This window comes from Amblyraja radiata, chromosome 7 (genome assembly GCF_010909765.2).
Source record: "Amblyraja radiata isolate CabotCenter1 chromosome 7, sAmbRad1.1.pri, whole genome shotgun sequence".
Taxonomy (NCBI): domain Eukaryota; kingdom Metazoa; phylum Chordata; class Chondrichthyes; order Rajiformes; family Rajidae; genus Amblyraja; species Amblyraja radiata.
In genome coordinates, this window is record NC_045962.1 from 21,702,594 (window position 1) to 21,721,058 (window position 18,465).

General features: G+C 41.2%; 1 protein-coding gene across 2 annotated transcripts in view; it reads right to left on the reverse strand.

Annotated features, from left to right (window-relative positions):
• ppp1r1c (protein phosphatase 1 regulatory inhibitor subunit 1C) overlaps window positions 1-18,465 on the reverse strand; it is a 102,334-nt gene that overhangs the window by 26,180 nt on the left and 57,689 nt on the right. For both annotated transcript variants that reach the window (XM_033023823.1, XM_033023824.1), the window contains exons 3-4: window positions 11,530-11,567; window positions 9,507-9,567 (exon numbers count right to left, since the gene is read on the reverse strand). In XM_033023823.1, coding sequence (XP_032879714.1) covers window positions 9,507-9,567; window positions 11,530-11,567 — 99 coding nt within the window. The remainder of the gene's footprint in view (window positions 1-9,506; window positions 9,568-11,529; window positions 11,568-18,465) is intronic.

Sequence of the window (18,465 nt, forward strand, 5' to 3'; positions counted from 1 at the left end):
TAGGTCAGAGCAATTTCCCGTCGATGGGGGTATAGAACAGATTCCCCAGAGGCAATTCCTTTGCAGGAAGTTGCCTACTCCACCTCTGGTGTTAGGTCCCGCAGTAGGTGTAAGTAATCCCCGGGCCACAGACGTTCCACATTATAATGCAACCTGGTCTGACGGCAGCTCAGAGACCTGTATTAAGAATTCAGAAATGGGAAATAACTTCGGAGGAAGATAAGGAGGAGGAGGATCTTAAAGCTTGGATAGCCCTGCCATTCCGAGAGCCAACTTTCCCTCGGCTTGGTTGGAGAGGGTATAGAGCTGTTAGATCTGATCAGTGTTACAACTGTGGGGAATTAGGACATTGGAGCCGATCGTGTCCTGTGAGGGAATACCGAGAAGGAAGGGGGCAAAGAAGAGGGCCACGGGGTTTCAGAAATCTGTAGATCCTGAGGGGTTACCGGAACACTTGGGACACCGAGGGTAGAGGAAGAGGACACTGGCCAGGAGATCAGGGGGCAGGGACATTGTGGCAACCGAACCCATTCTGCTAGCCCTGACCTGCCAGCAAATACAACATATGAAATCTGAAGGCATCCTCACTTGGCCCAAAAATAACAATAAAAACCAGAAATAACATCACCCCCTTCCAAATCCTATGAGAAGAGACACAAAGAATCTAATTAGAATCGAGAAACCTCACTAAAAGGAAGGACTTCGAAAAGGGAAACATAATAACTGGTGTCAGAAGAAATGGGAACTAAGGAGAACTGAAATGGCACTAGGGAGAGACGAAATGAACTTATTGTGCAGGAGCTATGGGAGTGGGGAAAGAAGCTATTGTACTAACGTGTTACTGAATTTGTGCCTGCAGGACAGTATAATCGACAACATACTGTCTGGGGAGTGAGGTAAAGAATATACAGACCCCTTGAGAACGGGCAGAAGACAGCTCAGGTAATGTAGCTACCCAGAAACAGGAACCAACAAGCAGGAGGAAATGATACTGTCCTGTCCCTTTAAGACAGATCTGGGAAGGCCTTTAGATAGAGAAAGCTGCTCCTCTGTATCCCTACTCCCCTGAAACTGACATCAAAGAAGAAGAAAAAGATACCTACTCTAATGCCCAACTTTAACATCATCTAGCTTTTGACACCAGTGAAGGAAAGGAGAGTAACATTATCCAAGCTTCCCTAAAAAAACAACACAGACAACCTATGACGACTATTGGGACGAGCTCCACTTTTAAGAACTGAATTTGAATTTGGAAAAAAACATTCCTCCGTGGTTTGGGGCAAAACACCTACTTTGCGTCTAAATTATGATTATTATAAATAAATTGATAAAAAAAGTTGAATTCGGTCACTAAATTGTATGGTAATGAATTGGAGGGACTTTAAAGTTTCAGGTTTTGAACCGACTGTAAGATTTGGCTTAGGAATATTTGGAGTTTGATTATTAATTGATATTGTTATTGTCTCATCCACAGACAGGCAGCCAAAGATGGGAAGGATTATTCAGAGAACATCAGGAAAGATCGAACTTGGGAAAATCTGGTAACATGGAAATTATTCAGGGAACATGAGAGTTGGAATTGGGAATGGTCAAAAGAGGAACTGTGAATAGCAACCATCTAGAAATTACTCAGTGGTTAGGAAACTAGTATAAGAAAGAACCCCTATGGACTGAGAGCTGAGCCAACATACTAAGGAAGAAGTACTGGAGGAGAAGTCTATTGAATTAGAAGGAGAAACTTAAATGGGTGTTGAGATATCAGAGTCGATGTATTTGACCGGTGGATCTAAATTGTTTAACCCTTGATAGTAAAGCGGCTTCTATTATCAAGGTGGGAAGAAATTGTCTCTAGAATTGGCATTCTTAATTGGCTTTATGATAAAATTGACCTCATATGGAAATCGATTGATTAGATTTGAACAGCTGGGAATTCCACAGGAATTGGAAAAATTGTGTTATCGACCACAAGCTGTGGAATGAGAAGAGTGAGACGGACCCTGAAACTTAAAATATTAAATTGAAGGTTGAGGCTGAATTTGGTTGAATTGAAACATTGTTCATGGTTTGCTTTAAATTAGAGTCACACCTGTAAGGAAATCTGGTCTGAACCAAGCTGAAATTTATATGAAAAACCATCATCAGATATACATATTATAATATTGTGTGAATACGGAGAGAGCTGATTAGTGTTGATCCTAGGATAATAATACATTTATTGTAGAACAGAATTGTAATAGGAATACAGTGATAGAGTAGAATATAATAGAGATAGTGATAATGAAATGGAAAAGGGACAGTATTGCAGAATTACAGTGAATGTATGGGAAAGCATTAGTGCATGAATGGTAGCTTGCTTTGTCCCAAGTTTTTCAGCAATTATAGGTTATAGGTTCGACTATGGAAAGGGATGGAAGAAAGGGCAACAACGCGGATGGAGGGAATTCGTGCCCACAAAAACTCGGGAGGTAAAGACTCATCAGACGGAAATTGTGAAGCTATGCTCACGAAAACTTGGGAAGCTTGACAAAATTCTGGGAAGAAACATCATCGTCTTGTTGTTGTTAATAGATGGAGAATGTAATAGACACACATATGTATATCTGGTAATCTGATTATCTGACTATTTGGTTATCATACATGATGGTTTATCATATATGATAAAAGGAAGGAATGTTAATTCTGGCCAAATTGGAGAGGCCAGTACATTAAAATTGAGTAAAGGCTTCTGGGCTGCTAGGCCATTAGGTCGATTTAAATGTGCCTTCTGCAGAAATAGGACAAGCTGCAGAATGGCGCCAGTTTGTCTAGAGCCTAGGTAAGAGCTGCAGGAAAAGAATGAGAACATCTGCAGACCCTGACAATTAGGAGCAAATTGCATGGAATGGATTGGATGAATGCAAACCAGACATACACATTGTATATAATGTTGCAATGCTTTACTTTGCTAGATGTTGATTGGATTAAGTATTGAGCCATGTCTGGTTTTCTTGCATATCAAGACACATGTTGCAACGTTAGTTTCCTTTGAGAAGCACTGTTTGAATACATTGTATTAGTCACTGTATTTTGGGGTTAGGGAAATGTCTATCATATACTGTGTTAATCGATATCTGTTATTGGACTGTAAAGAGACCACCCCTATGTGGTTCGGCCCCTCAAGTTTCGGGGACCTATGAAAGACTGCTTCCACTAGGTCCTGTGTCAATCTTCTGGGAGAACGCTTAGGACTGCATGACCTTCTGGAGTGTCTCTGCTTGAGCGAGGCTAAGAGGGCTTGATCAGGCAGATACGAGGATCGAACCCGCGGTGGTTAGGTATAGTAGTGGAACTGTAATTATGTTTTGTCAAAATAAAGTTTAGATGCGTAAGTGCTTGACTCAGTGATTTTTGACTGAAGCTAGACAGGGGGGAAGCTTAGAACAAGCTATTTGCAGTTCCAGCACTTCCACACAGGCCAGTTGACAATTCCAGCTGTTGTGAAAGCAAAAAGTTCAGGGTTTCAATGAGCGCATGCACGAATGTGCAAGTCCAGAATTTGTTCGCAGGTGGTAGCCAGTCATTCTGCAACTGCACTCCATCACTGGCCTCCTTATGAAATTCAACTTGGGGGAATAAAGCTGGAGAGGACGGCACAGTGGGGTAGCTGCCTTTCAGTGCTAGAGAACCGGGCTTGATCCTGACTATGGGTGCTGTCTGTAAATGGCGCCATAACTGGTGACTTGGTATACTGCCTCAGTGTCCTACTGCTATACACTTGTGCTATATCTGAGCTGCTTATCTAAGATGTATCTAAGTGCTTCTGCAAAGCGATACTTGTACTGAACTGTATACAAAAACGGATTTCACGGTACAGGTACCTCGGTACATGTGACAAAGTACCATTGCACTGTAAATTCCCCAACATTTTCCCCAACAAAATGTACATTAAACTATGTGTTTCAGAGAGTTGAGTGGAGCAGTATTACCGCATATGCTAAGATAAGTGTCAATACCTTTTTAATTGCTTGAGATTATCTAAATGTTTTCAATTGTTTTTAAATGTAATAATATATTGAATAACATTTCAATAATGTTTAGACGTTTCTGAATGGTAGAAATATTCATAGTTTTGACAGCCCAGCAAGTATAGTTTAGACAGCTAGCAAAGCTTTTTTTGCTGTGTGTAAGTGAGGCTTGCCATGAACCCCCTCCCTGTGTGTTGTCATTCATAGCACAAAGGAACAGCTGATGTTACAGAGCCTCTGTGGCTCACTATGGATCGAGCTGGCTGCTGTCAGATCTTTAGCAAACTCTCATTTACAATAAGAGCCACTTTTCCCATTTCACCATAAGAAATGTTAAGACATGGGTTGATGAGTGACAAATAACATTCATCACACAAGTGTGCCAAGCAATGGCTGCCTCCAGCAAGAGAGAATCTAACCACCTAACCTACATATACTTTAGCATTTCCATTTCCATTGCCAACTTCTCCACTGTCCATGCCCTGGGTGTCACCAGAAACTCAAATAGAGTACCATACATAAACACCATGGCAGGTCAAGAGCAGGTTAGAGGCTCAGTGTATCCTGTATTAGATGACTTTCCTTTTGACATCCCATGCCCCTACCGTCATACGTTCATAAGTTCTTGGAGCAGAATTAGGCTACTCGGCCCATCAATTCTACTCCACCATTCAATCATGGCTGATTTATCTATCCCTCTCAACCCCATTCTCCTTCCATCTCCCCATAACTCCTGACACCGTTACTAATCAAGAACTGTTTTACAAGGTGTCAATTAATTTACAATGCTCCGATCAAGAGTATGGTGGAATGTTCCCCACTTGAATGTACAAGTGCAGCTCCAGGTATTCCCAGCAAGTTCAACAACATCCACTGTGGGCAGCTCGATTGTAATCATGTATAGTCTTTCCGCTAACTGGCTAGCACGCAACATAAAAGATTTTCACTGTACTTCGGTACACGTGCCAAAAAATTAAACTAAACAAAACATCCTGGACAAAACAGCATCATGGTTGGCATCTAAACATCATTCCCAATACTACCAGTACACACTGTCTGTAGATGGACCATCTCCAAAAGGCAAAGTAGTTACTCACTCAGGCTACTCCAGCAGCAGCTCCCAAAGCCGTGACCTCAACCACCAAGAATGACGAGGGCAGGAGGTACATGGGAACTCCACCACCAAGAAGGTTCCCCACCAATTCACACACCATCCTGACTTGGAAATATATCACCGGTCCTTCACCCTCACAGGGTCTAGCTCCTGGAACTCCCTGCTCAACAGCACTGTGGAGAACCTTCATCAGAGGGACTGCAGCAGTTGAAGAAGACTGCTCACCCCCTTGATCTGAAGGGCAATTGTGTTTGGCAACGACCAGATCCCAAAAATGAATATCTTTAAATGTAGCTATTGGCTTGCAGGAGTATATGCATCTGTTTTCCTGTTATGGCTCAAAGTCATCTAATGTTATAATGAAGCAATGAAACATGGGCTATGCACAAAATATGAATTGTACACATATACTTATTACAGTAATTGATCATTCTAACCAAATGTTTTTGTTCAATTTTACATTATCAAACATATTTGAAATTGTTGAAAACCAGACAAAATTCTAAATCAGTAGTTTTTGTTTTGCAGTGGCTGTGTTAGACTGTTTACTCCACAATTGTTCTCTCATCTCTTTGGTTGTGGTGATAAACTGGACACTAAATGCCCTCTGATAGCCTTCTCAGTGGCCAATAACCCCATAATGACAATATTGACAATATGTAATCATGTATAGTCTTTCCGCTAACTGGCTAGCACGCATTGACAATATTGACAAATATTGTAGCTGGGAAGCTAGCACATTTCAATCTTCATCTGATAGCTAAACACACAAACCCTTCTGAGGGCAGCATGCAAGAGTAGCATCCTAGGCTGATTCCACTCTAAATCTCTTCGTAGCTTCCCCAGCTCACCCAAACTAATGAGTGATGATGCAACCCAAATAGCCTTGTCGAAGCCATATCATGGGTCAAACCCTAGATGGTATCGTTTAACTCCGCACAGAATGAACATTGAATTTGGAAATACCTTGAGACCTCTGAGAGAAACATATGGATTACCCAGAGATTATATGCCACGCAATCCAGTAATTCCTTCTTTATCCCCTTACTACATGCTTGCACTCAGCATTACATGTATCCAGTGATGGTGACACTGACTATTTTTACTGGAGAGTACTAGGGCCAGCTTGCTACCCTACATCTGGTGTACTGAGTATATTTTTTATTCATTTTACCTATTTTTGTGACTTTTCAAAATAAACTCCTTTTTTAATTATGATCCTACAAAGCCCCTGGCATCAATTCTACCCCACTGCCACCGAGGATGGGAACGACTGTTCCTTCATGTCCTAAGCAGTTGCCAGAAGTGGCAAATAACATTTAAGCACTGTTGTAGAATTGAAAAGACATTGTTCAAATGTTGTGATAAATAGAAGCAGGAATAGGCCATGCAGCCCCATGTCCTTGCTCCGTCATTCATGTGGATTGTGACTAATCTTTTACCTCAGTGCCACTTTCCCACCTTAGCCCCATGTCCCTCAGTTTCATTGATATTAAAAGTTAAATTGTTACTGCAGCATTTTATGTCTATCTTCGGTAGTTACTCCAACATTTTGTGACTATCTTCGGTACCAGAGGTGCTACCTGACCTGCTAAGTTACTCCAGCATTTTGTGTTTAACTTCGGTATTAACTAGCATCTTCGGCTCCACCAGAGATGCTGCCTGACCCACTGAATCACTCCAGCATTTTGTGGCTATCTTCTACATAAACTAGCATCTGCAGTTCACTTCCTACGCTTCCTGAACATTTATCTCTGCCTGGAATAAACTTGGCAACTGAACCTCCACAATCTCTTGGGTCGAGAAATAATCTTCTCCTCTCAGTCCTGACTAACTAACTTTGAGCCTGTGACTCTTAATTGTGGATACCCCCAGCCAAAGGAGACATCATCCCTGCATCTCCTGATTAAACCATATAAGGACGTTGAATGGGAAGACACAAGGTGCTCATGCCTTCTGTCTTTTTCATCTCTGGTCTTGATCCAACTATTTTCCTATCAGATAACCTTCCTCACCTGTGCCAGCCTATTACCTGCCAGCCTTTGTCCTGCCCCTCCTCTCATTCAACTTTCAACTTAGTGAATCGGGTTTCTTCTTGCAATAATGGTCTTCCCATTGCATTCATAAAGGAAAGAAAATACATGTTTTTTGATATTAAGTTGTTAACATATAGTGGTTAGTCAGGTTGCGCATATTTTTTAATAGATTATAACAAGTTTAGCCACAACATATGCTTCCCTTCACATTTTTTATTTACTCAGGAGGTTTTCAATGCCAAGCCACGTTATGGGATTTTGATTTTTCCCATGTGTAGATTTTAATTGTCAGGGAAGCATCATCAAAAAAAGAATGACCAGTCTCAAAGAGATGTAGAAGAGTATTGGATTATTGTGATCCACTGAAGAACATCGACCAGCTGATCATCAAGTGGAATTGAAGATCATCAGAGAGAGAGCCAAAGATTCTGGATTTTTTAATTGATGAACAGAGAGAAGGAGGTGCCAACGGAAAAACAGCTGTCTGATAGTGGGAATAAAATGTCAAATTATCAAGAGTTCCTCTAACCACCATACTTACAATGTTGTTACACTGTTGCACAGTTCTGTATGTGCTGATTCTTCAAACAATTACATTATAACATCTAAGATATTAAGGAGACTACATTCTTGGAATAATTCTTCCAAGAACAATTTAAGGCAGTCACGTTGATAAATCTGATTTGATTAAAATTGTTGCTTTTATATTCTTAATCCAACGAATTAAACCCGGACAAAATATCAGACTGCTGGAATTCAGCGGGTCAGGCAGTATCTCGGCAGACAGCGTTGTGGGTCAGGATTATTCTTTACACATAGTATAAATTAGTTTTAGAGTTGATTTAAACTAAATTGGTGATACGTGATCTATATTGGCACCATATTATTTAAAAAACAGATTGAGAATAATCTATCTGATTACTAACAAAAGTTCACTGTCCAAGGTTTGGTTTTATAATAGCTCCAAATTATGCAACAGCAGATGTATATAGATTTATAGATGTATATAATTGATGTCTATCTAGTACAAATACTTTGTACTAGATAGACACAAAGCTTCAATACAGTCTTTTACTATATGCTTTATAGATAAGGTGCAATAAGCACTTGAAATGAATTAGCAGATAGCATTGACGTAGAAAATGTATTTGATGGTGTCCCATTTTGCATTGTTAAAACCATTTGGCTGGCGCAACCGTTTATTGACTTTCAGCATAGATTGCAAATGATTTAAGCTTTAATTATTCAAGGTGGTGCTCCTCAGCGTACTTTCCTTCTTTAACTAGACTGCTTTAAATCTTTCAATGCAAATATAAATGTAGCAACAGAACATATCGGCCACCTATTAGCACTGCAATGGAATTGTTTTCTAAATGTCTGTTTTTGCATTGGTGTCTTTTTGGCAGTGTTTCTTTTCACTGTTTTATAGAATTTGCGTTAATTTTGTACAATTTATGTTTATGTGTGATGTTTGTCTCTGTGCCAGTGATGCTGTTGCAAGCAAGATTTTCATTGTACCTGTACCTTTGTGTTCTTGTGCATATGAAATAAACTCGACCTGACTTGTAACAAGTGGAATGCACATTGATGTTGAAGAAGATTCCATTGTTCAGATTTAGACTGAAGAAAAATCCAGACCCAAAACAGCACTCATCCTTTTTCTCCAGAGACGTTGCCTGACCAGCTGAGTTCTTGGTTCTTGGTTTCTTGCTCCTCCAAAATATTCCCAATGAAATTTAAACTGGAGTTACTCCAGCACTTTGTGTCTATCTTCGGTGTAAACCGGCATCTTCAGTTCCTTTCTGCAAACTTGATGTTGACCAGTTGCATGCGCATGCGTCTAGTGCAAAGCTAAGTGACGGCAGGTTAGGAAAGAATTATGTACTTGACAATGTCAGTGGCAGAAGGCACCTCCAAGATTCATTTAAAATTAACATTGCCATTCTAAATTCAGAAAGGGACCACAGAGAGAGGAAGCAAATTATCTCAAGAGCTTGTGACCTGTGCCCTGATAGTCACGAGGAATCAAGTGGGAAAGAAAACAATGTCATTCGGAATTAATTACTCAGTTATTTTAGATCCCCTATTGATTGTAGGTTAAAGCGCCAAAATAATTATGTCACGGCTGCACCGGTGACATTGATTCACCGCAGCGCAAAAATCAGCGAGTTGATGAATTACCTCGCACATAATTGCTTAATTCACTCACTGGATTCTTTGTATGAGAACTAGTTCAACCCAGTTCACAACAAATATTTGCTGAGGCCAACTAAATCAGAAGGACTCCAGTCTGCTTTAGCAGTTGGTGGTAGATACATACAAGCAGAATTATGAACAGTACCTTAACAGTACCTTTCATAGTTGGAGGTGTGTATACACTCTTCTTTCTTTGTTGGGGTGACATCTCAGCATTCTGGAAATGAAAAATAACACATCAATATTAAATCAATGTTAAATCACATCAATAACCTGAACAGTATTTTTGACTATGGTGAAACAGTTTAGAAATTTATATCACGTGTTAGAATTTTTTTTTTTTTTAAATTGTGAAGTATTCAACATTGCAGAAATGTTTTGAAAGGCCATTTTCACCATTAGAAGCAGCAAACATTTCACCTCAGCAGCTTTGATAAGAAAATAATTTACGTCATCACGTATTTTTCCATTGATCTGAATTTTAGCCACAACCTAAATTTAGCTTTGAAAGTATATAGCTAAGTTCAGCATAATGTACTTACTACAAATTCAATTATCGATAATCAAATTACAATATTGCTCTCACATTCATAGTGGATCCCAAAATGAGTAAAGGTCAGAACAACACTCAAAGTGAAAAAAAATACTTTGGTCTCAGTCACTTGGTAAATCGCAAAAATGTTATTAAATGATCCCATATCACTAAGTCTGTATTTGGGATCCTGACTGAGGAATTGGGTTTAATCGGTCCGAATTGGTGTAGTGGGTTTTTGATTTTCTGTGTTTTTGATTTTCTGTTTTTGGATTGAATTCTGTTTTTAATTTGTGTCTCTGTGATGCCTTTTTTTACCTGTTCTATTCCGATTATATGTTTTTATTCCGATTAAGGTGTCCTTGAGATGTCTGAAAGGCGCCCATTAAATAAAATTTATTATTATTATTATTATTAAGTGTACAAAAATCCCTCTAGATTTTATAATTGTCATATTGTTCCTGGTGGATTTAAATTATCTTGAGCAGCTATTTGAAAAAAAAAATTTAGTCAACTGAAAAATGCAAATGCAATCAGGGCAGCACAGTGGCGCAGTGGTAGAGTTGCTGCCTTACAGTGCCAGAGACCCGGTTTCCATCCTGACTACTGGTGCTGTCTACATGGAGTTTTATGTTCTCCCTGTGACCGCGTGGGTTTTCTCCGCAGTGCTTCGGTTTCCCCCCACATTCCAAAGACGTACAGGTTTGTAGGTTACTTGGCTTCAGTAAAAATTGTACCCTAGTGTGTTGGATAGTGTCAGTGTACGAGGTGATGGCTTGTCGGCACGGACTCGGTGGGCCGACGGGCCTGTTTCTGCGCTGTACCCCTAAAGTGAATCCTACACCTCCCACCAATAGAATATAGATGGAACATGGGCAAGGACAGTTCCCAGGCCAGCCCACTCATTCTGGGTGTCTAAAGCAAATTGGCTGCTTCATCAATATTTAAGGTGACACTCAGCTGCAGAGGTAGTTTCAGCTGCACAATGTTTTGGAGTATTTGTTTCAGTTTCTGTGACTGAGCTACCATGTGAAAGTGATGCTTCACACCTAGTGTACATAGATAGCCCAGACCATCGCTCAAACCTGCCTCCTTTCCATTGACTCCATCTACACTTCACTCTGCCTTGGCAAGGTCACCTTCAGGATCATTCCACTAGCTTTATATTTCACCCCACTTCTCTCCTTAGCGGACACCCTTTTGTCTCCTTTACACCTCCAGCTTTGACACTTACTACACCGATCTGCCCATGAAACCCCCTCACCTGTATCCACCCATCACTTGCCAGCTTTTGTCCTGCCCCCACCTCTTTCCCAGCTTTCTCTCCCCGCCTGCTACAATCAGTCTGAAGAACGGTCCTGACGTGAAACATTGCCTGTCCTAACCCAGGACTTTGTGTTTTGACACAAAATATTAACCGTGTTTCCATTTATGTAGACACTGCCTGACCTGACCTGCTGAAATGAATTTCCAGCTTTTTTCATTTTAAATTCCCCTCAACTACAATACTTCAATTATGCGTGAAAATGTAGTTCAAGCATTCTCTCATCGAATCCTACAGTTCTTTGATGTTAACACACACACAAAATCGGCAAAATTATTTTAGGTAATAAATAAAGGCAGTAATAAATATATTGTTCAACATACCTCGCCTTGCAGATTAGTCTCCCTTTTCTCATCTATTTCTGAAAATAAAAGAAATGTAAAAATGAATGCGTATATTTTATAAATGGTTGATTTACAATACTACAGATCTGATTTTATATACATAATCTGGTAAGTCATGTGCAGTTGGAATGGGTAACCAGAGCAAACAGAAGGGCTGCTGGATCTGAACAATACTGTGCAATAATACCTGTATTACCATCTTCTGCTGACTGTCAAAACTGATGCATATTTCATTTAGTAACAAAATGAGGTTTACATTAATCATGTTGGTATAAGTCAAAAGTGAAAGGAGAATTTTAAAATGTGATTGTGACACATTGGCAAAGAGACAAGCTCTGATCTGGGATAATCTAATTTAAACAATATGCAGCAGAGAAAATTGTCAAGTCCAGTGAAATTAAATTTACAGAGAGCGATGTCTACCGATATATATGTGCGTCAATTCACTGATACCTATTCCAGAAAATGAGACGTGCACTCTTGCAATTTGTCATTAGTGGTTGAGTTGAAATGAGGTGCTGCTTTGTACTTTATATCACCTCTTAAATGCAAGATGGCTCCTGCCTTAATTAGATCCATGATGTGTTAATACTTAAATATCTGCCTGCAGCAAAGCCAGACATTTGATCTATACAATCCAGAAGAAGCTTTCTCACTAAATATTAAATTAAAAATGGAACATTTATTTGAAGGGCCATTAGTATAGATCAGGTCTAGATTTCGTTTTAATGGAGGATGCATACAGCACAGAATACTCAATAAATTAGTTTAGAGATATAACGCAGAAACAGGCCATTCAACCCATCGAGTCTGCACTGACCAGCGATCCGCATACACTATCACTATACAACACACAATGACAATAAAAGATTTTTACCTAAGCCAATTAACCTCCAAAGCTGTACGTTCTTGGAATATGGGAGGAAACCGGAGCTCTCGGAGAAAACCCACGTGGTCATGGGGAGAACATACAAACTCCGTACAGACAGCACCTGTAGTCAGGATCGATCCCGGGTCTCTGGCGCTGTAAGTTAGCAACTCTACCTCTGTGTCACCGTACCGCTCAAATAACTAAGTAATTATCAAAATGAATCTGAAAAATATACCAGTGCCCAGTAAATGTAGGAACTGCAAGGTCAAATTTGAGCTATGTATAAATCTTCATATCAAAACCTCAGCATTTTTAAAGAACACAGGGGCAATTATTTTTTACTTATCTCATCTATCACAAACCCACTTCCCCACACTGCCCAACCTGTTGAGAATCTCCTTTTGCCAGACCGTTTGTCTGAACCACAAGTTTATATTCCACACTCCAAAGACGTACAAGATTATAGCTTAATTGGCTTCTGTAAATTGTCCCTAGTGTATAGGATAAAATGGATGATCATTGGTCGGCACAAAGTCTAAAGTCTAAAGAGAGAAAGGGAATGGCCAGGGCAGCAAGTATTCTCAATGATATTTCCAGCCTTCCTGATGCAATGCACCATGAAGATGGAATGGATGGAGGGAATAGCCTGCAATGGACTGAGTTGTGTTCACCACTCTCTGCAGGTTCAGGTTGTCATGAGCTGAGTGGCATGTATGTTTTTAGAATGTGGGAGGAAACCGGAGCATCCGGAGAAAAACCATGCAGTCACAGGGAGAATGTACAAACTATGTACAGACAGCACGTGTAATCAGGATTGAACCTGAGTCTTTGGCGCTGTAAAGAGGAAGTCCCACTGCGGAGACCTAATTGGCGAGTTTAGAAGAGTTTGCCCTTGACTCATACTCGCAGCATGGTCGACACGAGGTCCTAGGAGGTCTTTGTAACTCTCCTTCATGCTCGAGAGTAGTCCCCGCCTTTTTGAGGCCTCAGTTAGGTCGCGGGGTATTTTTCAACATGCTGAAAAATGCCAGCGAGTAAAAAAAGGTCGCCATGGAAAAAATCTATATATTTTTTACACATAGGTTTAGTCGAAGTAGGTCATAGCAGGTTGGCACGTTATTCGTAGGTAATCGAGGGTAGTCGAAGGTAATCAAACGTAGTTGAAGGTAGTCGTAGATAGTCTTCAACATAGTCGAAGGGAGGTCGAAGGGAGGTCGAAGGAGATCGAAGGAGGTCGTCCTCACTCTCCACTATTCGGTGTCCAATTTTCCCGAAGCTAGTCGTAGCTAATCTTCAACATAGTCGAAGGAGGTTGAAGGAGGTCCTCAACATGACACTTTTTCAAACTCTCCTAAACTCTTCTAAACTCGCCAATTAGGTCGCCCAAATGGGACAGCCCCTTAAGGTAGCAACTCTACCGTTGAGCCACTGTGCCACCTTTCTTAAAGCCATTGAATGTTGCAGCCTTTCAACTTGGCTTTAATCACTGCAGTCAAGAATCCACCACTGCCCTTGTAGAGAAATAATTATTCCCCCATGCATCCTGTCTTCCTTCTGCCTATTTTCTGCTCAACGGAGCCCATGACCAATGTTCCTCAGGCTCGAGGATGATTTCCCAGTTAAGTAATGACATGAGTTTGTAGAAACATGGAATGCAGATGCTGTTCTACAAAAAAAAGACACAAAGTGCTGGAGTAACTCAGCGGGCCAGGCCATATCCCTGGAGAACATGGATAGGTGATGTTTTGAGTCAGGATGCATCTTTAGTCTGATTGTCGTGGAGGGGTTAAAGAAGGCTATGAGGAGAGTCAGAACAAAACGTGGCAGTAATGGGTGGAGACTGGCGAGGGAGGGTTTTGATAAGCAGATGGTTGGACAAAGGCCAGAGATTTATAAAGAAAGGTGCGAGACAAAAGGATTGAGGTGCTGCAAATTGTGAAGCCAGAGGAAGGAATGTAGGTGGAGGGGGAGGAGAGAAATAGGTTCGAGTCCAGTTAGGGCACAGGGGAGGGGTTTGATGAGGAAGAAAGAGGGGTGCAGGGGAGAAAGGTGAAGGAGGGTTGTTAAAGGTCACCTGAAATTGGAGAATTCAATGAGCATACCGTTGGGTTGCAAGAATATTTTATATTCTCATCTACATCATTTTCTTCTGCCTCATCACCATATCCCTGTTACCTCCTTCAGCCTATAAGCATCCTAGATGTTGTAAGCTGTGCTGAGAATCTTTCCCCTTCTAGTCAATTGAAAGACTCCATTAGACCTTCAGTTGTCAATGCCCCTTCTCTGCCTCCTGAACTTTCCCTTCTGCTTTGATATACTCCTGAAAAACACTCACTTTGGCCACCCTTCTAGTCATTCTTATCCTTTTATATGACTCAGCCCCAAAATTTGTTTCATACTGATACTGTGAAGCACTTTGGCATTCTTTTTAAACCATGATAACCATGATGTCAGATAAATAGAAGGTCTTAAGTGTAGGAAGGAACTGCTGATGCTGGTTTAAACCTAAGATAGACGCAACATGCTGGAGTAACTCAGCGGGACGGGCAGCATCTCTGGAGATAAGGAATGGGTGATGTTTTGGGTCAAGAAGGGTCTTGACCTGAAACGTCACCCATTCCTTCACTCCAAAGAGGCTGCCTGTCCTGCTGAGTTACTCTAACATTTTGTGTCTATAGTCGTTCTTATCCTTGAAAGAAACAACACCACTTGATACATTCCTCATTAGACTCAAAGCACAGTTCATTCCCAGGTAACTTCCATGGGTTGACAGGAGGATTTGATGGTTGACATAGGTTTTAACTTAAACACAGTTGGGATAGGCTGAGGAGAGAGGGGTTAAGAGTGGTGGCACAGTTAATAAAAAACAAACATTCACAGTAAGATCCACAGGGGTTTTGGCTCCCACATCTCATTACTCAACTCAGTACTCCCACCCATTAGGTTTCACTGCCTTGCCGAAGGGCAGATGTGAAATTCAAACAGCAGGACCGTTTTGCTGGAGAATGGAAGATGAATCCCCAGGGAAAGTTTGTACATTGACAGCTCCCCACAGTAACTCATCTTTTCTAGAAAGGGCACAACAGGCAGCCTGCATAGAAATGATCTGTTGCTGCAGAGTCATAGTCATAGAGCACGGAAACAAGTCCGACCTGTCCATGTTGTCCAAAATCCCCATCTAAGCCAGTCCCATTTGCCTGCATTTGGCCTATATCCCTCTAAACCTTTCCTATCCTTGTATCTGAGCAAGTGTCTTTTAAATGCTTTGATAGTTTCTGCCTCAACTACCTCCTCTTGGTTACATATGCCCACCACCCCCAACCCGAAACGTCACCTATCAATGTTCTCCAGAAATGCTGCCTGACCTGCTGAGTTGCTCCAGCACTTAGGAGTAGGCCATTCAGCCCTTCGAGCCAGCACCACCATTCAATATGATCATGGCTGATTATCCAAAATCAGTAATTCGTTCTTGCTTTCTTCCCACATCCCTTGATTCCGTTAGCCCTAAGAGCTAAATATAACTCTCTCTTGAATACATCCCCTTTGCATCTTTTTTTGTAGACCAGCATCTGCAGTTCCTTGTTTTTACTAAAATGTTACCACTCAGGTTTGTATAAAATCTTCCCCCTCTCATGTTAAACATATGTCCTCATGTTTTTGATTCCTCTACCTTAGGTAAAAGACTCCATGGATTCACCCTATCTATTCGCCGCATGATTTTATATACCTCTATAAGATCACCCTTCAGCCTTCTGCACTCTAAGGAACAAAGTCCTAGTCTCCCCAACCTCTCCCTGTAGATCAACCCGTGAAGAATCTGGCAACATTCATGTCAATGTTCTCTCTATGCTTTCCATCCTTTAGCAAGGTGACCATAAATGATCCCAGTACTCCACGTGGCCTCACCAATGCCTTGTACAACAGCAATATACTCTGCACTCAATACCCTGACTGATGAAGGCCGTTGTGTCAAAAACCTCTTTGACCACCTTAACTACCTGTGATGTCACTTTGAGGGAACTATGTACCGGTTCTCCTGGACTCTCTACTCTACAACACTCCCCAGGGCCCTCCAATACACTGTGAAGGTCCGACCTGCTTTGTCTTCCCAGAATCTAATGCCTCGTATTTATCTGCATTAAACTCCATTAGCCATTCTTAAGCACACTTGCATAGTTGATCAAGAGTCTGCTGCAATTTTTCATAGCTATCTTCACTATTGACGATACCACCCACTTTAGTGTCATCTGAAATATTTCCTATTTGTTCAGTACATTTTATAGCACCAAAAACACCCAGCGGTAGAGTTGCTGCCTTACAGCGAATGCAGCGCCGGAGGCCCAGGTTCGATCCCGACTACGGGCGCTGTCTGTACGGAGTTTGTACGTTCTTCCCGTGACCAGCATGGGTTTTCTCCGAGATCTTCGGTTTTTTCCCACACTCCAAAGACGTACAGGTATGTAGGTAAAATGTCTTGGTAAATGTAAAAATTGTCCTTAGTGTGTGTAGGATAACCTTAATGCACGGGTATCGCTGGTTGGCGCGGACCAGGTGGGCTGAAGGGCCTGTTTCCACACTGTATCTCTAAACTAAACTAAACTAAATGCATATTATTTTGAAGAATAGTCATGTCATGTAGAAAATGGGACAGAAATTTGACCAGAGCAAGCTTCCACAAGTTGCCATATAATAATAGTCCAGTGGTCTAATACTTAATAACTGTATGATCAACATTAACTAACGTTAACTAACATTAACCAAGTTTCATAGATTTTAACAGTTACCAAGTAGTAATCAACCTCCTGGGTTTAAGAAAATTGTAATTTGAAACTAGTCAGGGAGAAGCTGTGACTAACAAAAATAATGGATAGTCTGAAATCATCAAATTATCCCAAGTTATTTTGAAAATCTTGTGCATTGCTTTTCTTTAAGAACTGTTGTGTCAATTTGAGTGACACAGTTGGTAGAGCTGCTGCCTCACAGCGCTAGAGACCCGGGTTTGATCGTGACCGTGAGTACTGTCTTTGTGGAGTTTGCACATTCTTCCTGTGACCATGTGGATTTCTTCCATTGCTCCCGTTTCCTCCCACATCCCAAAGATGTGTGAGTTTGTAGGTTAATTGGTCTCGGTAAATTTTCCCGGGCATATAGGGAGCAGATGCGAAAGTGGGCTAACATAGAACTGCTGTGAATGGATGATCGATGGTTGGTGTGGAGTTGGTGGGCCAAAGGGCCGGCTTCCATGTTATATAGTTAAACTAGGATTCCAAAAAAGCTGCTTTGCTATTCAGAGTAGCGTTATAAAATCTTTTACATCTCTCTGTCAATAGTGGGTGCCTCATTCTAATGACAGTTTGTCAGACATCGCAAAACTGTTTCAGAACTACACTGAAATGTCAATCCAGAAGATTGTGCTTGAATGCACAGGGTGGGATTTCACCCCACGACTTCCTGATTCAAAGGTGCAAAGATTACTGACCCACTGCTGACATTTAAGAAACATGAAACCGACAACTCTGCAACGAGTCTCTTATTCATTAGTCAGACTGCACAGAGGGAGCAGCACAGAGGGGGAGCTCACAGAGCTGTTACCTCACAATGCCAGAGACCCGGGTTCGAGCCTGACCTCGGCTGCTGTCTGTGCGGAGTTTGTATGTTGTCCCTGTGACTGCGTGAGTTTCCTCCATGTGCTCCTGTTTCCTCCCACATTCCAAAGATGTGCGAGGTTGTATGTTAATTGTCTTCTGTAAATTGCCCCTAGTGTGTAGCAAGTGAATAAGGCAGTGAGACATCATAGAACTAGTGCACGGGTGATCGATGGTCGGCATAGACTCGGTGGGCTGAAGCGCCTGTTTCAATGCTGAATCTCTAAAATAAACTAAAAGACCTACAGTTATAGATTTTCAGCTCATGAAGAAACACATTGGCAAAGTTGTTGCTTTCCCAGATGACTTGGCCTAGAACAGGAACAGTCTATGTGGAAAACATTCACCATTTTTTTTATCATGCATAATAACCACATTGTCATAAACGGGGCACTGATA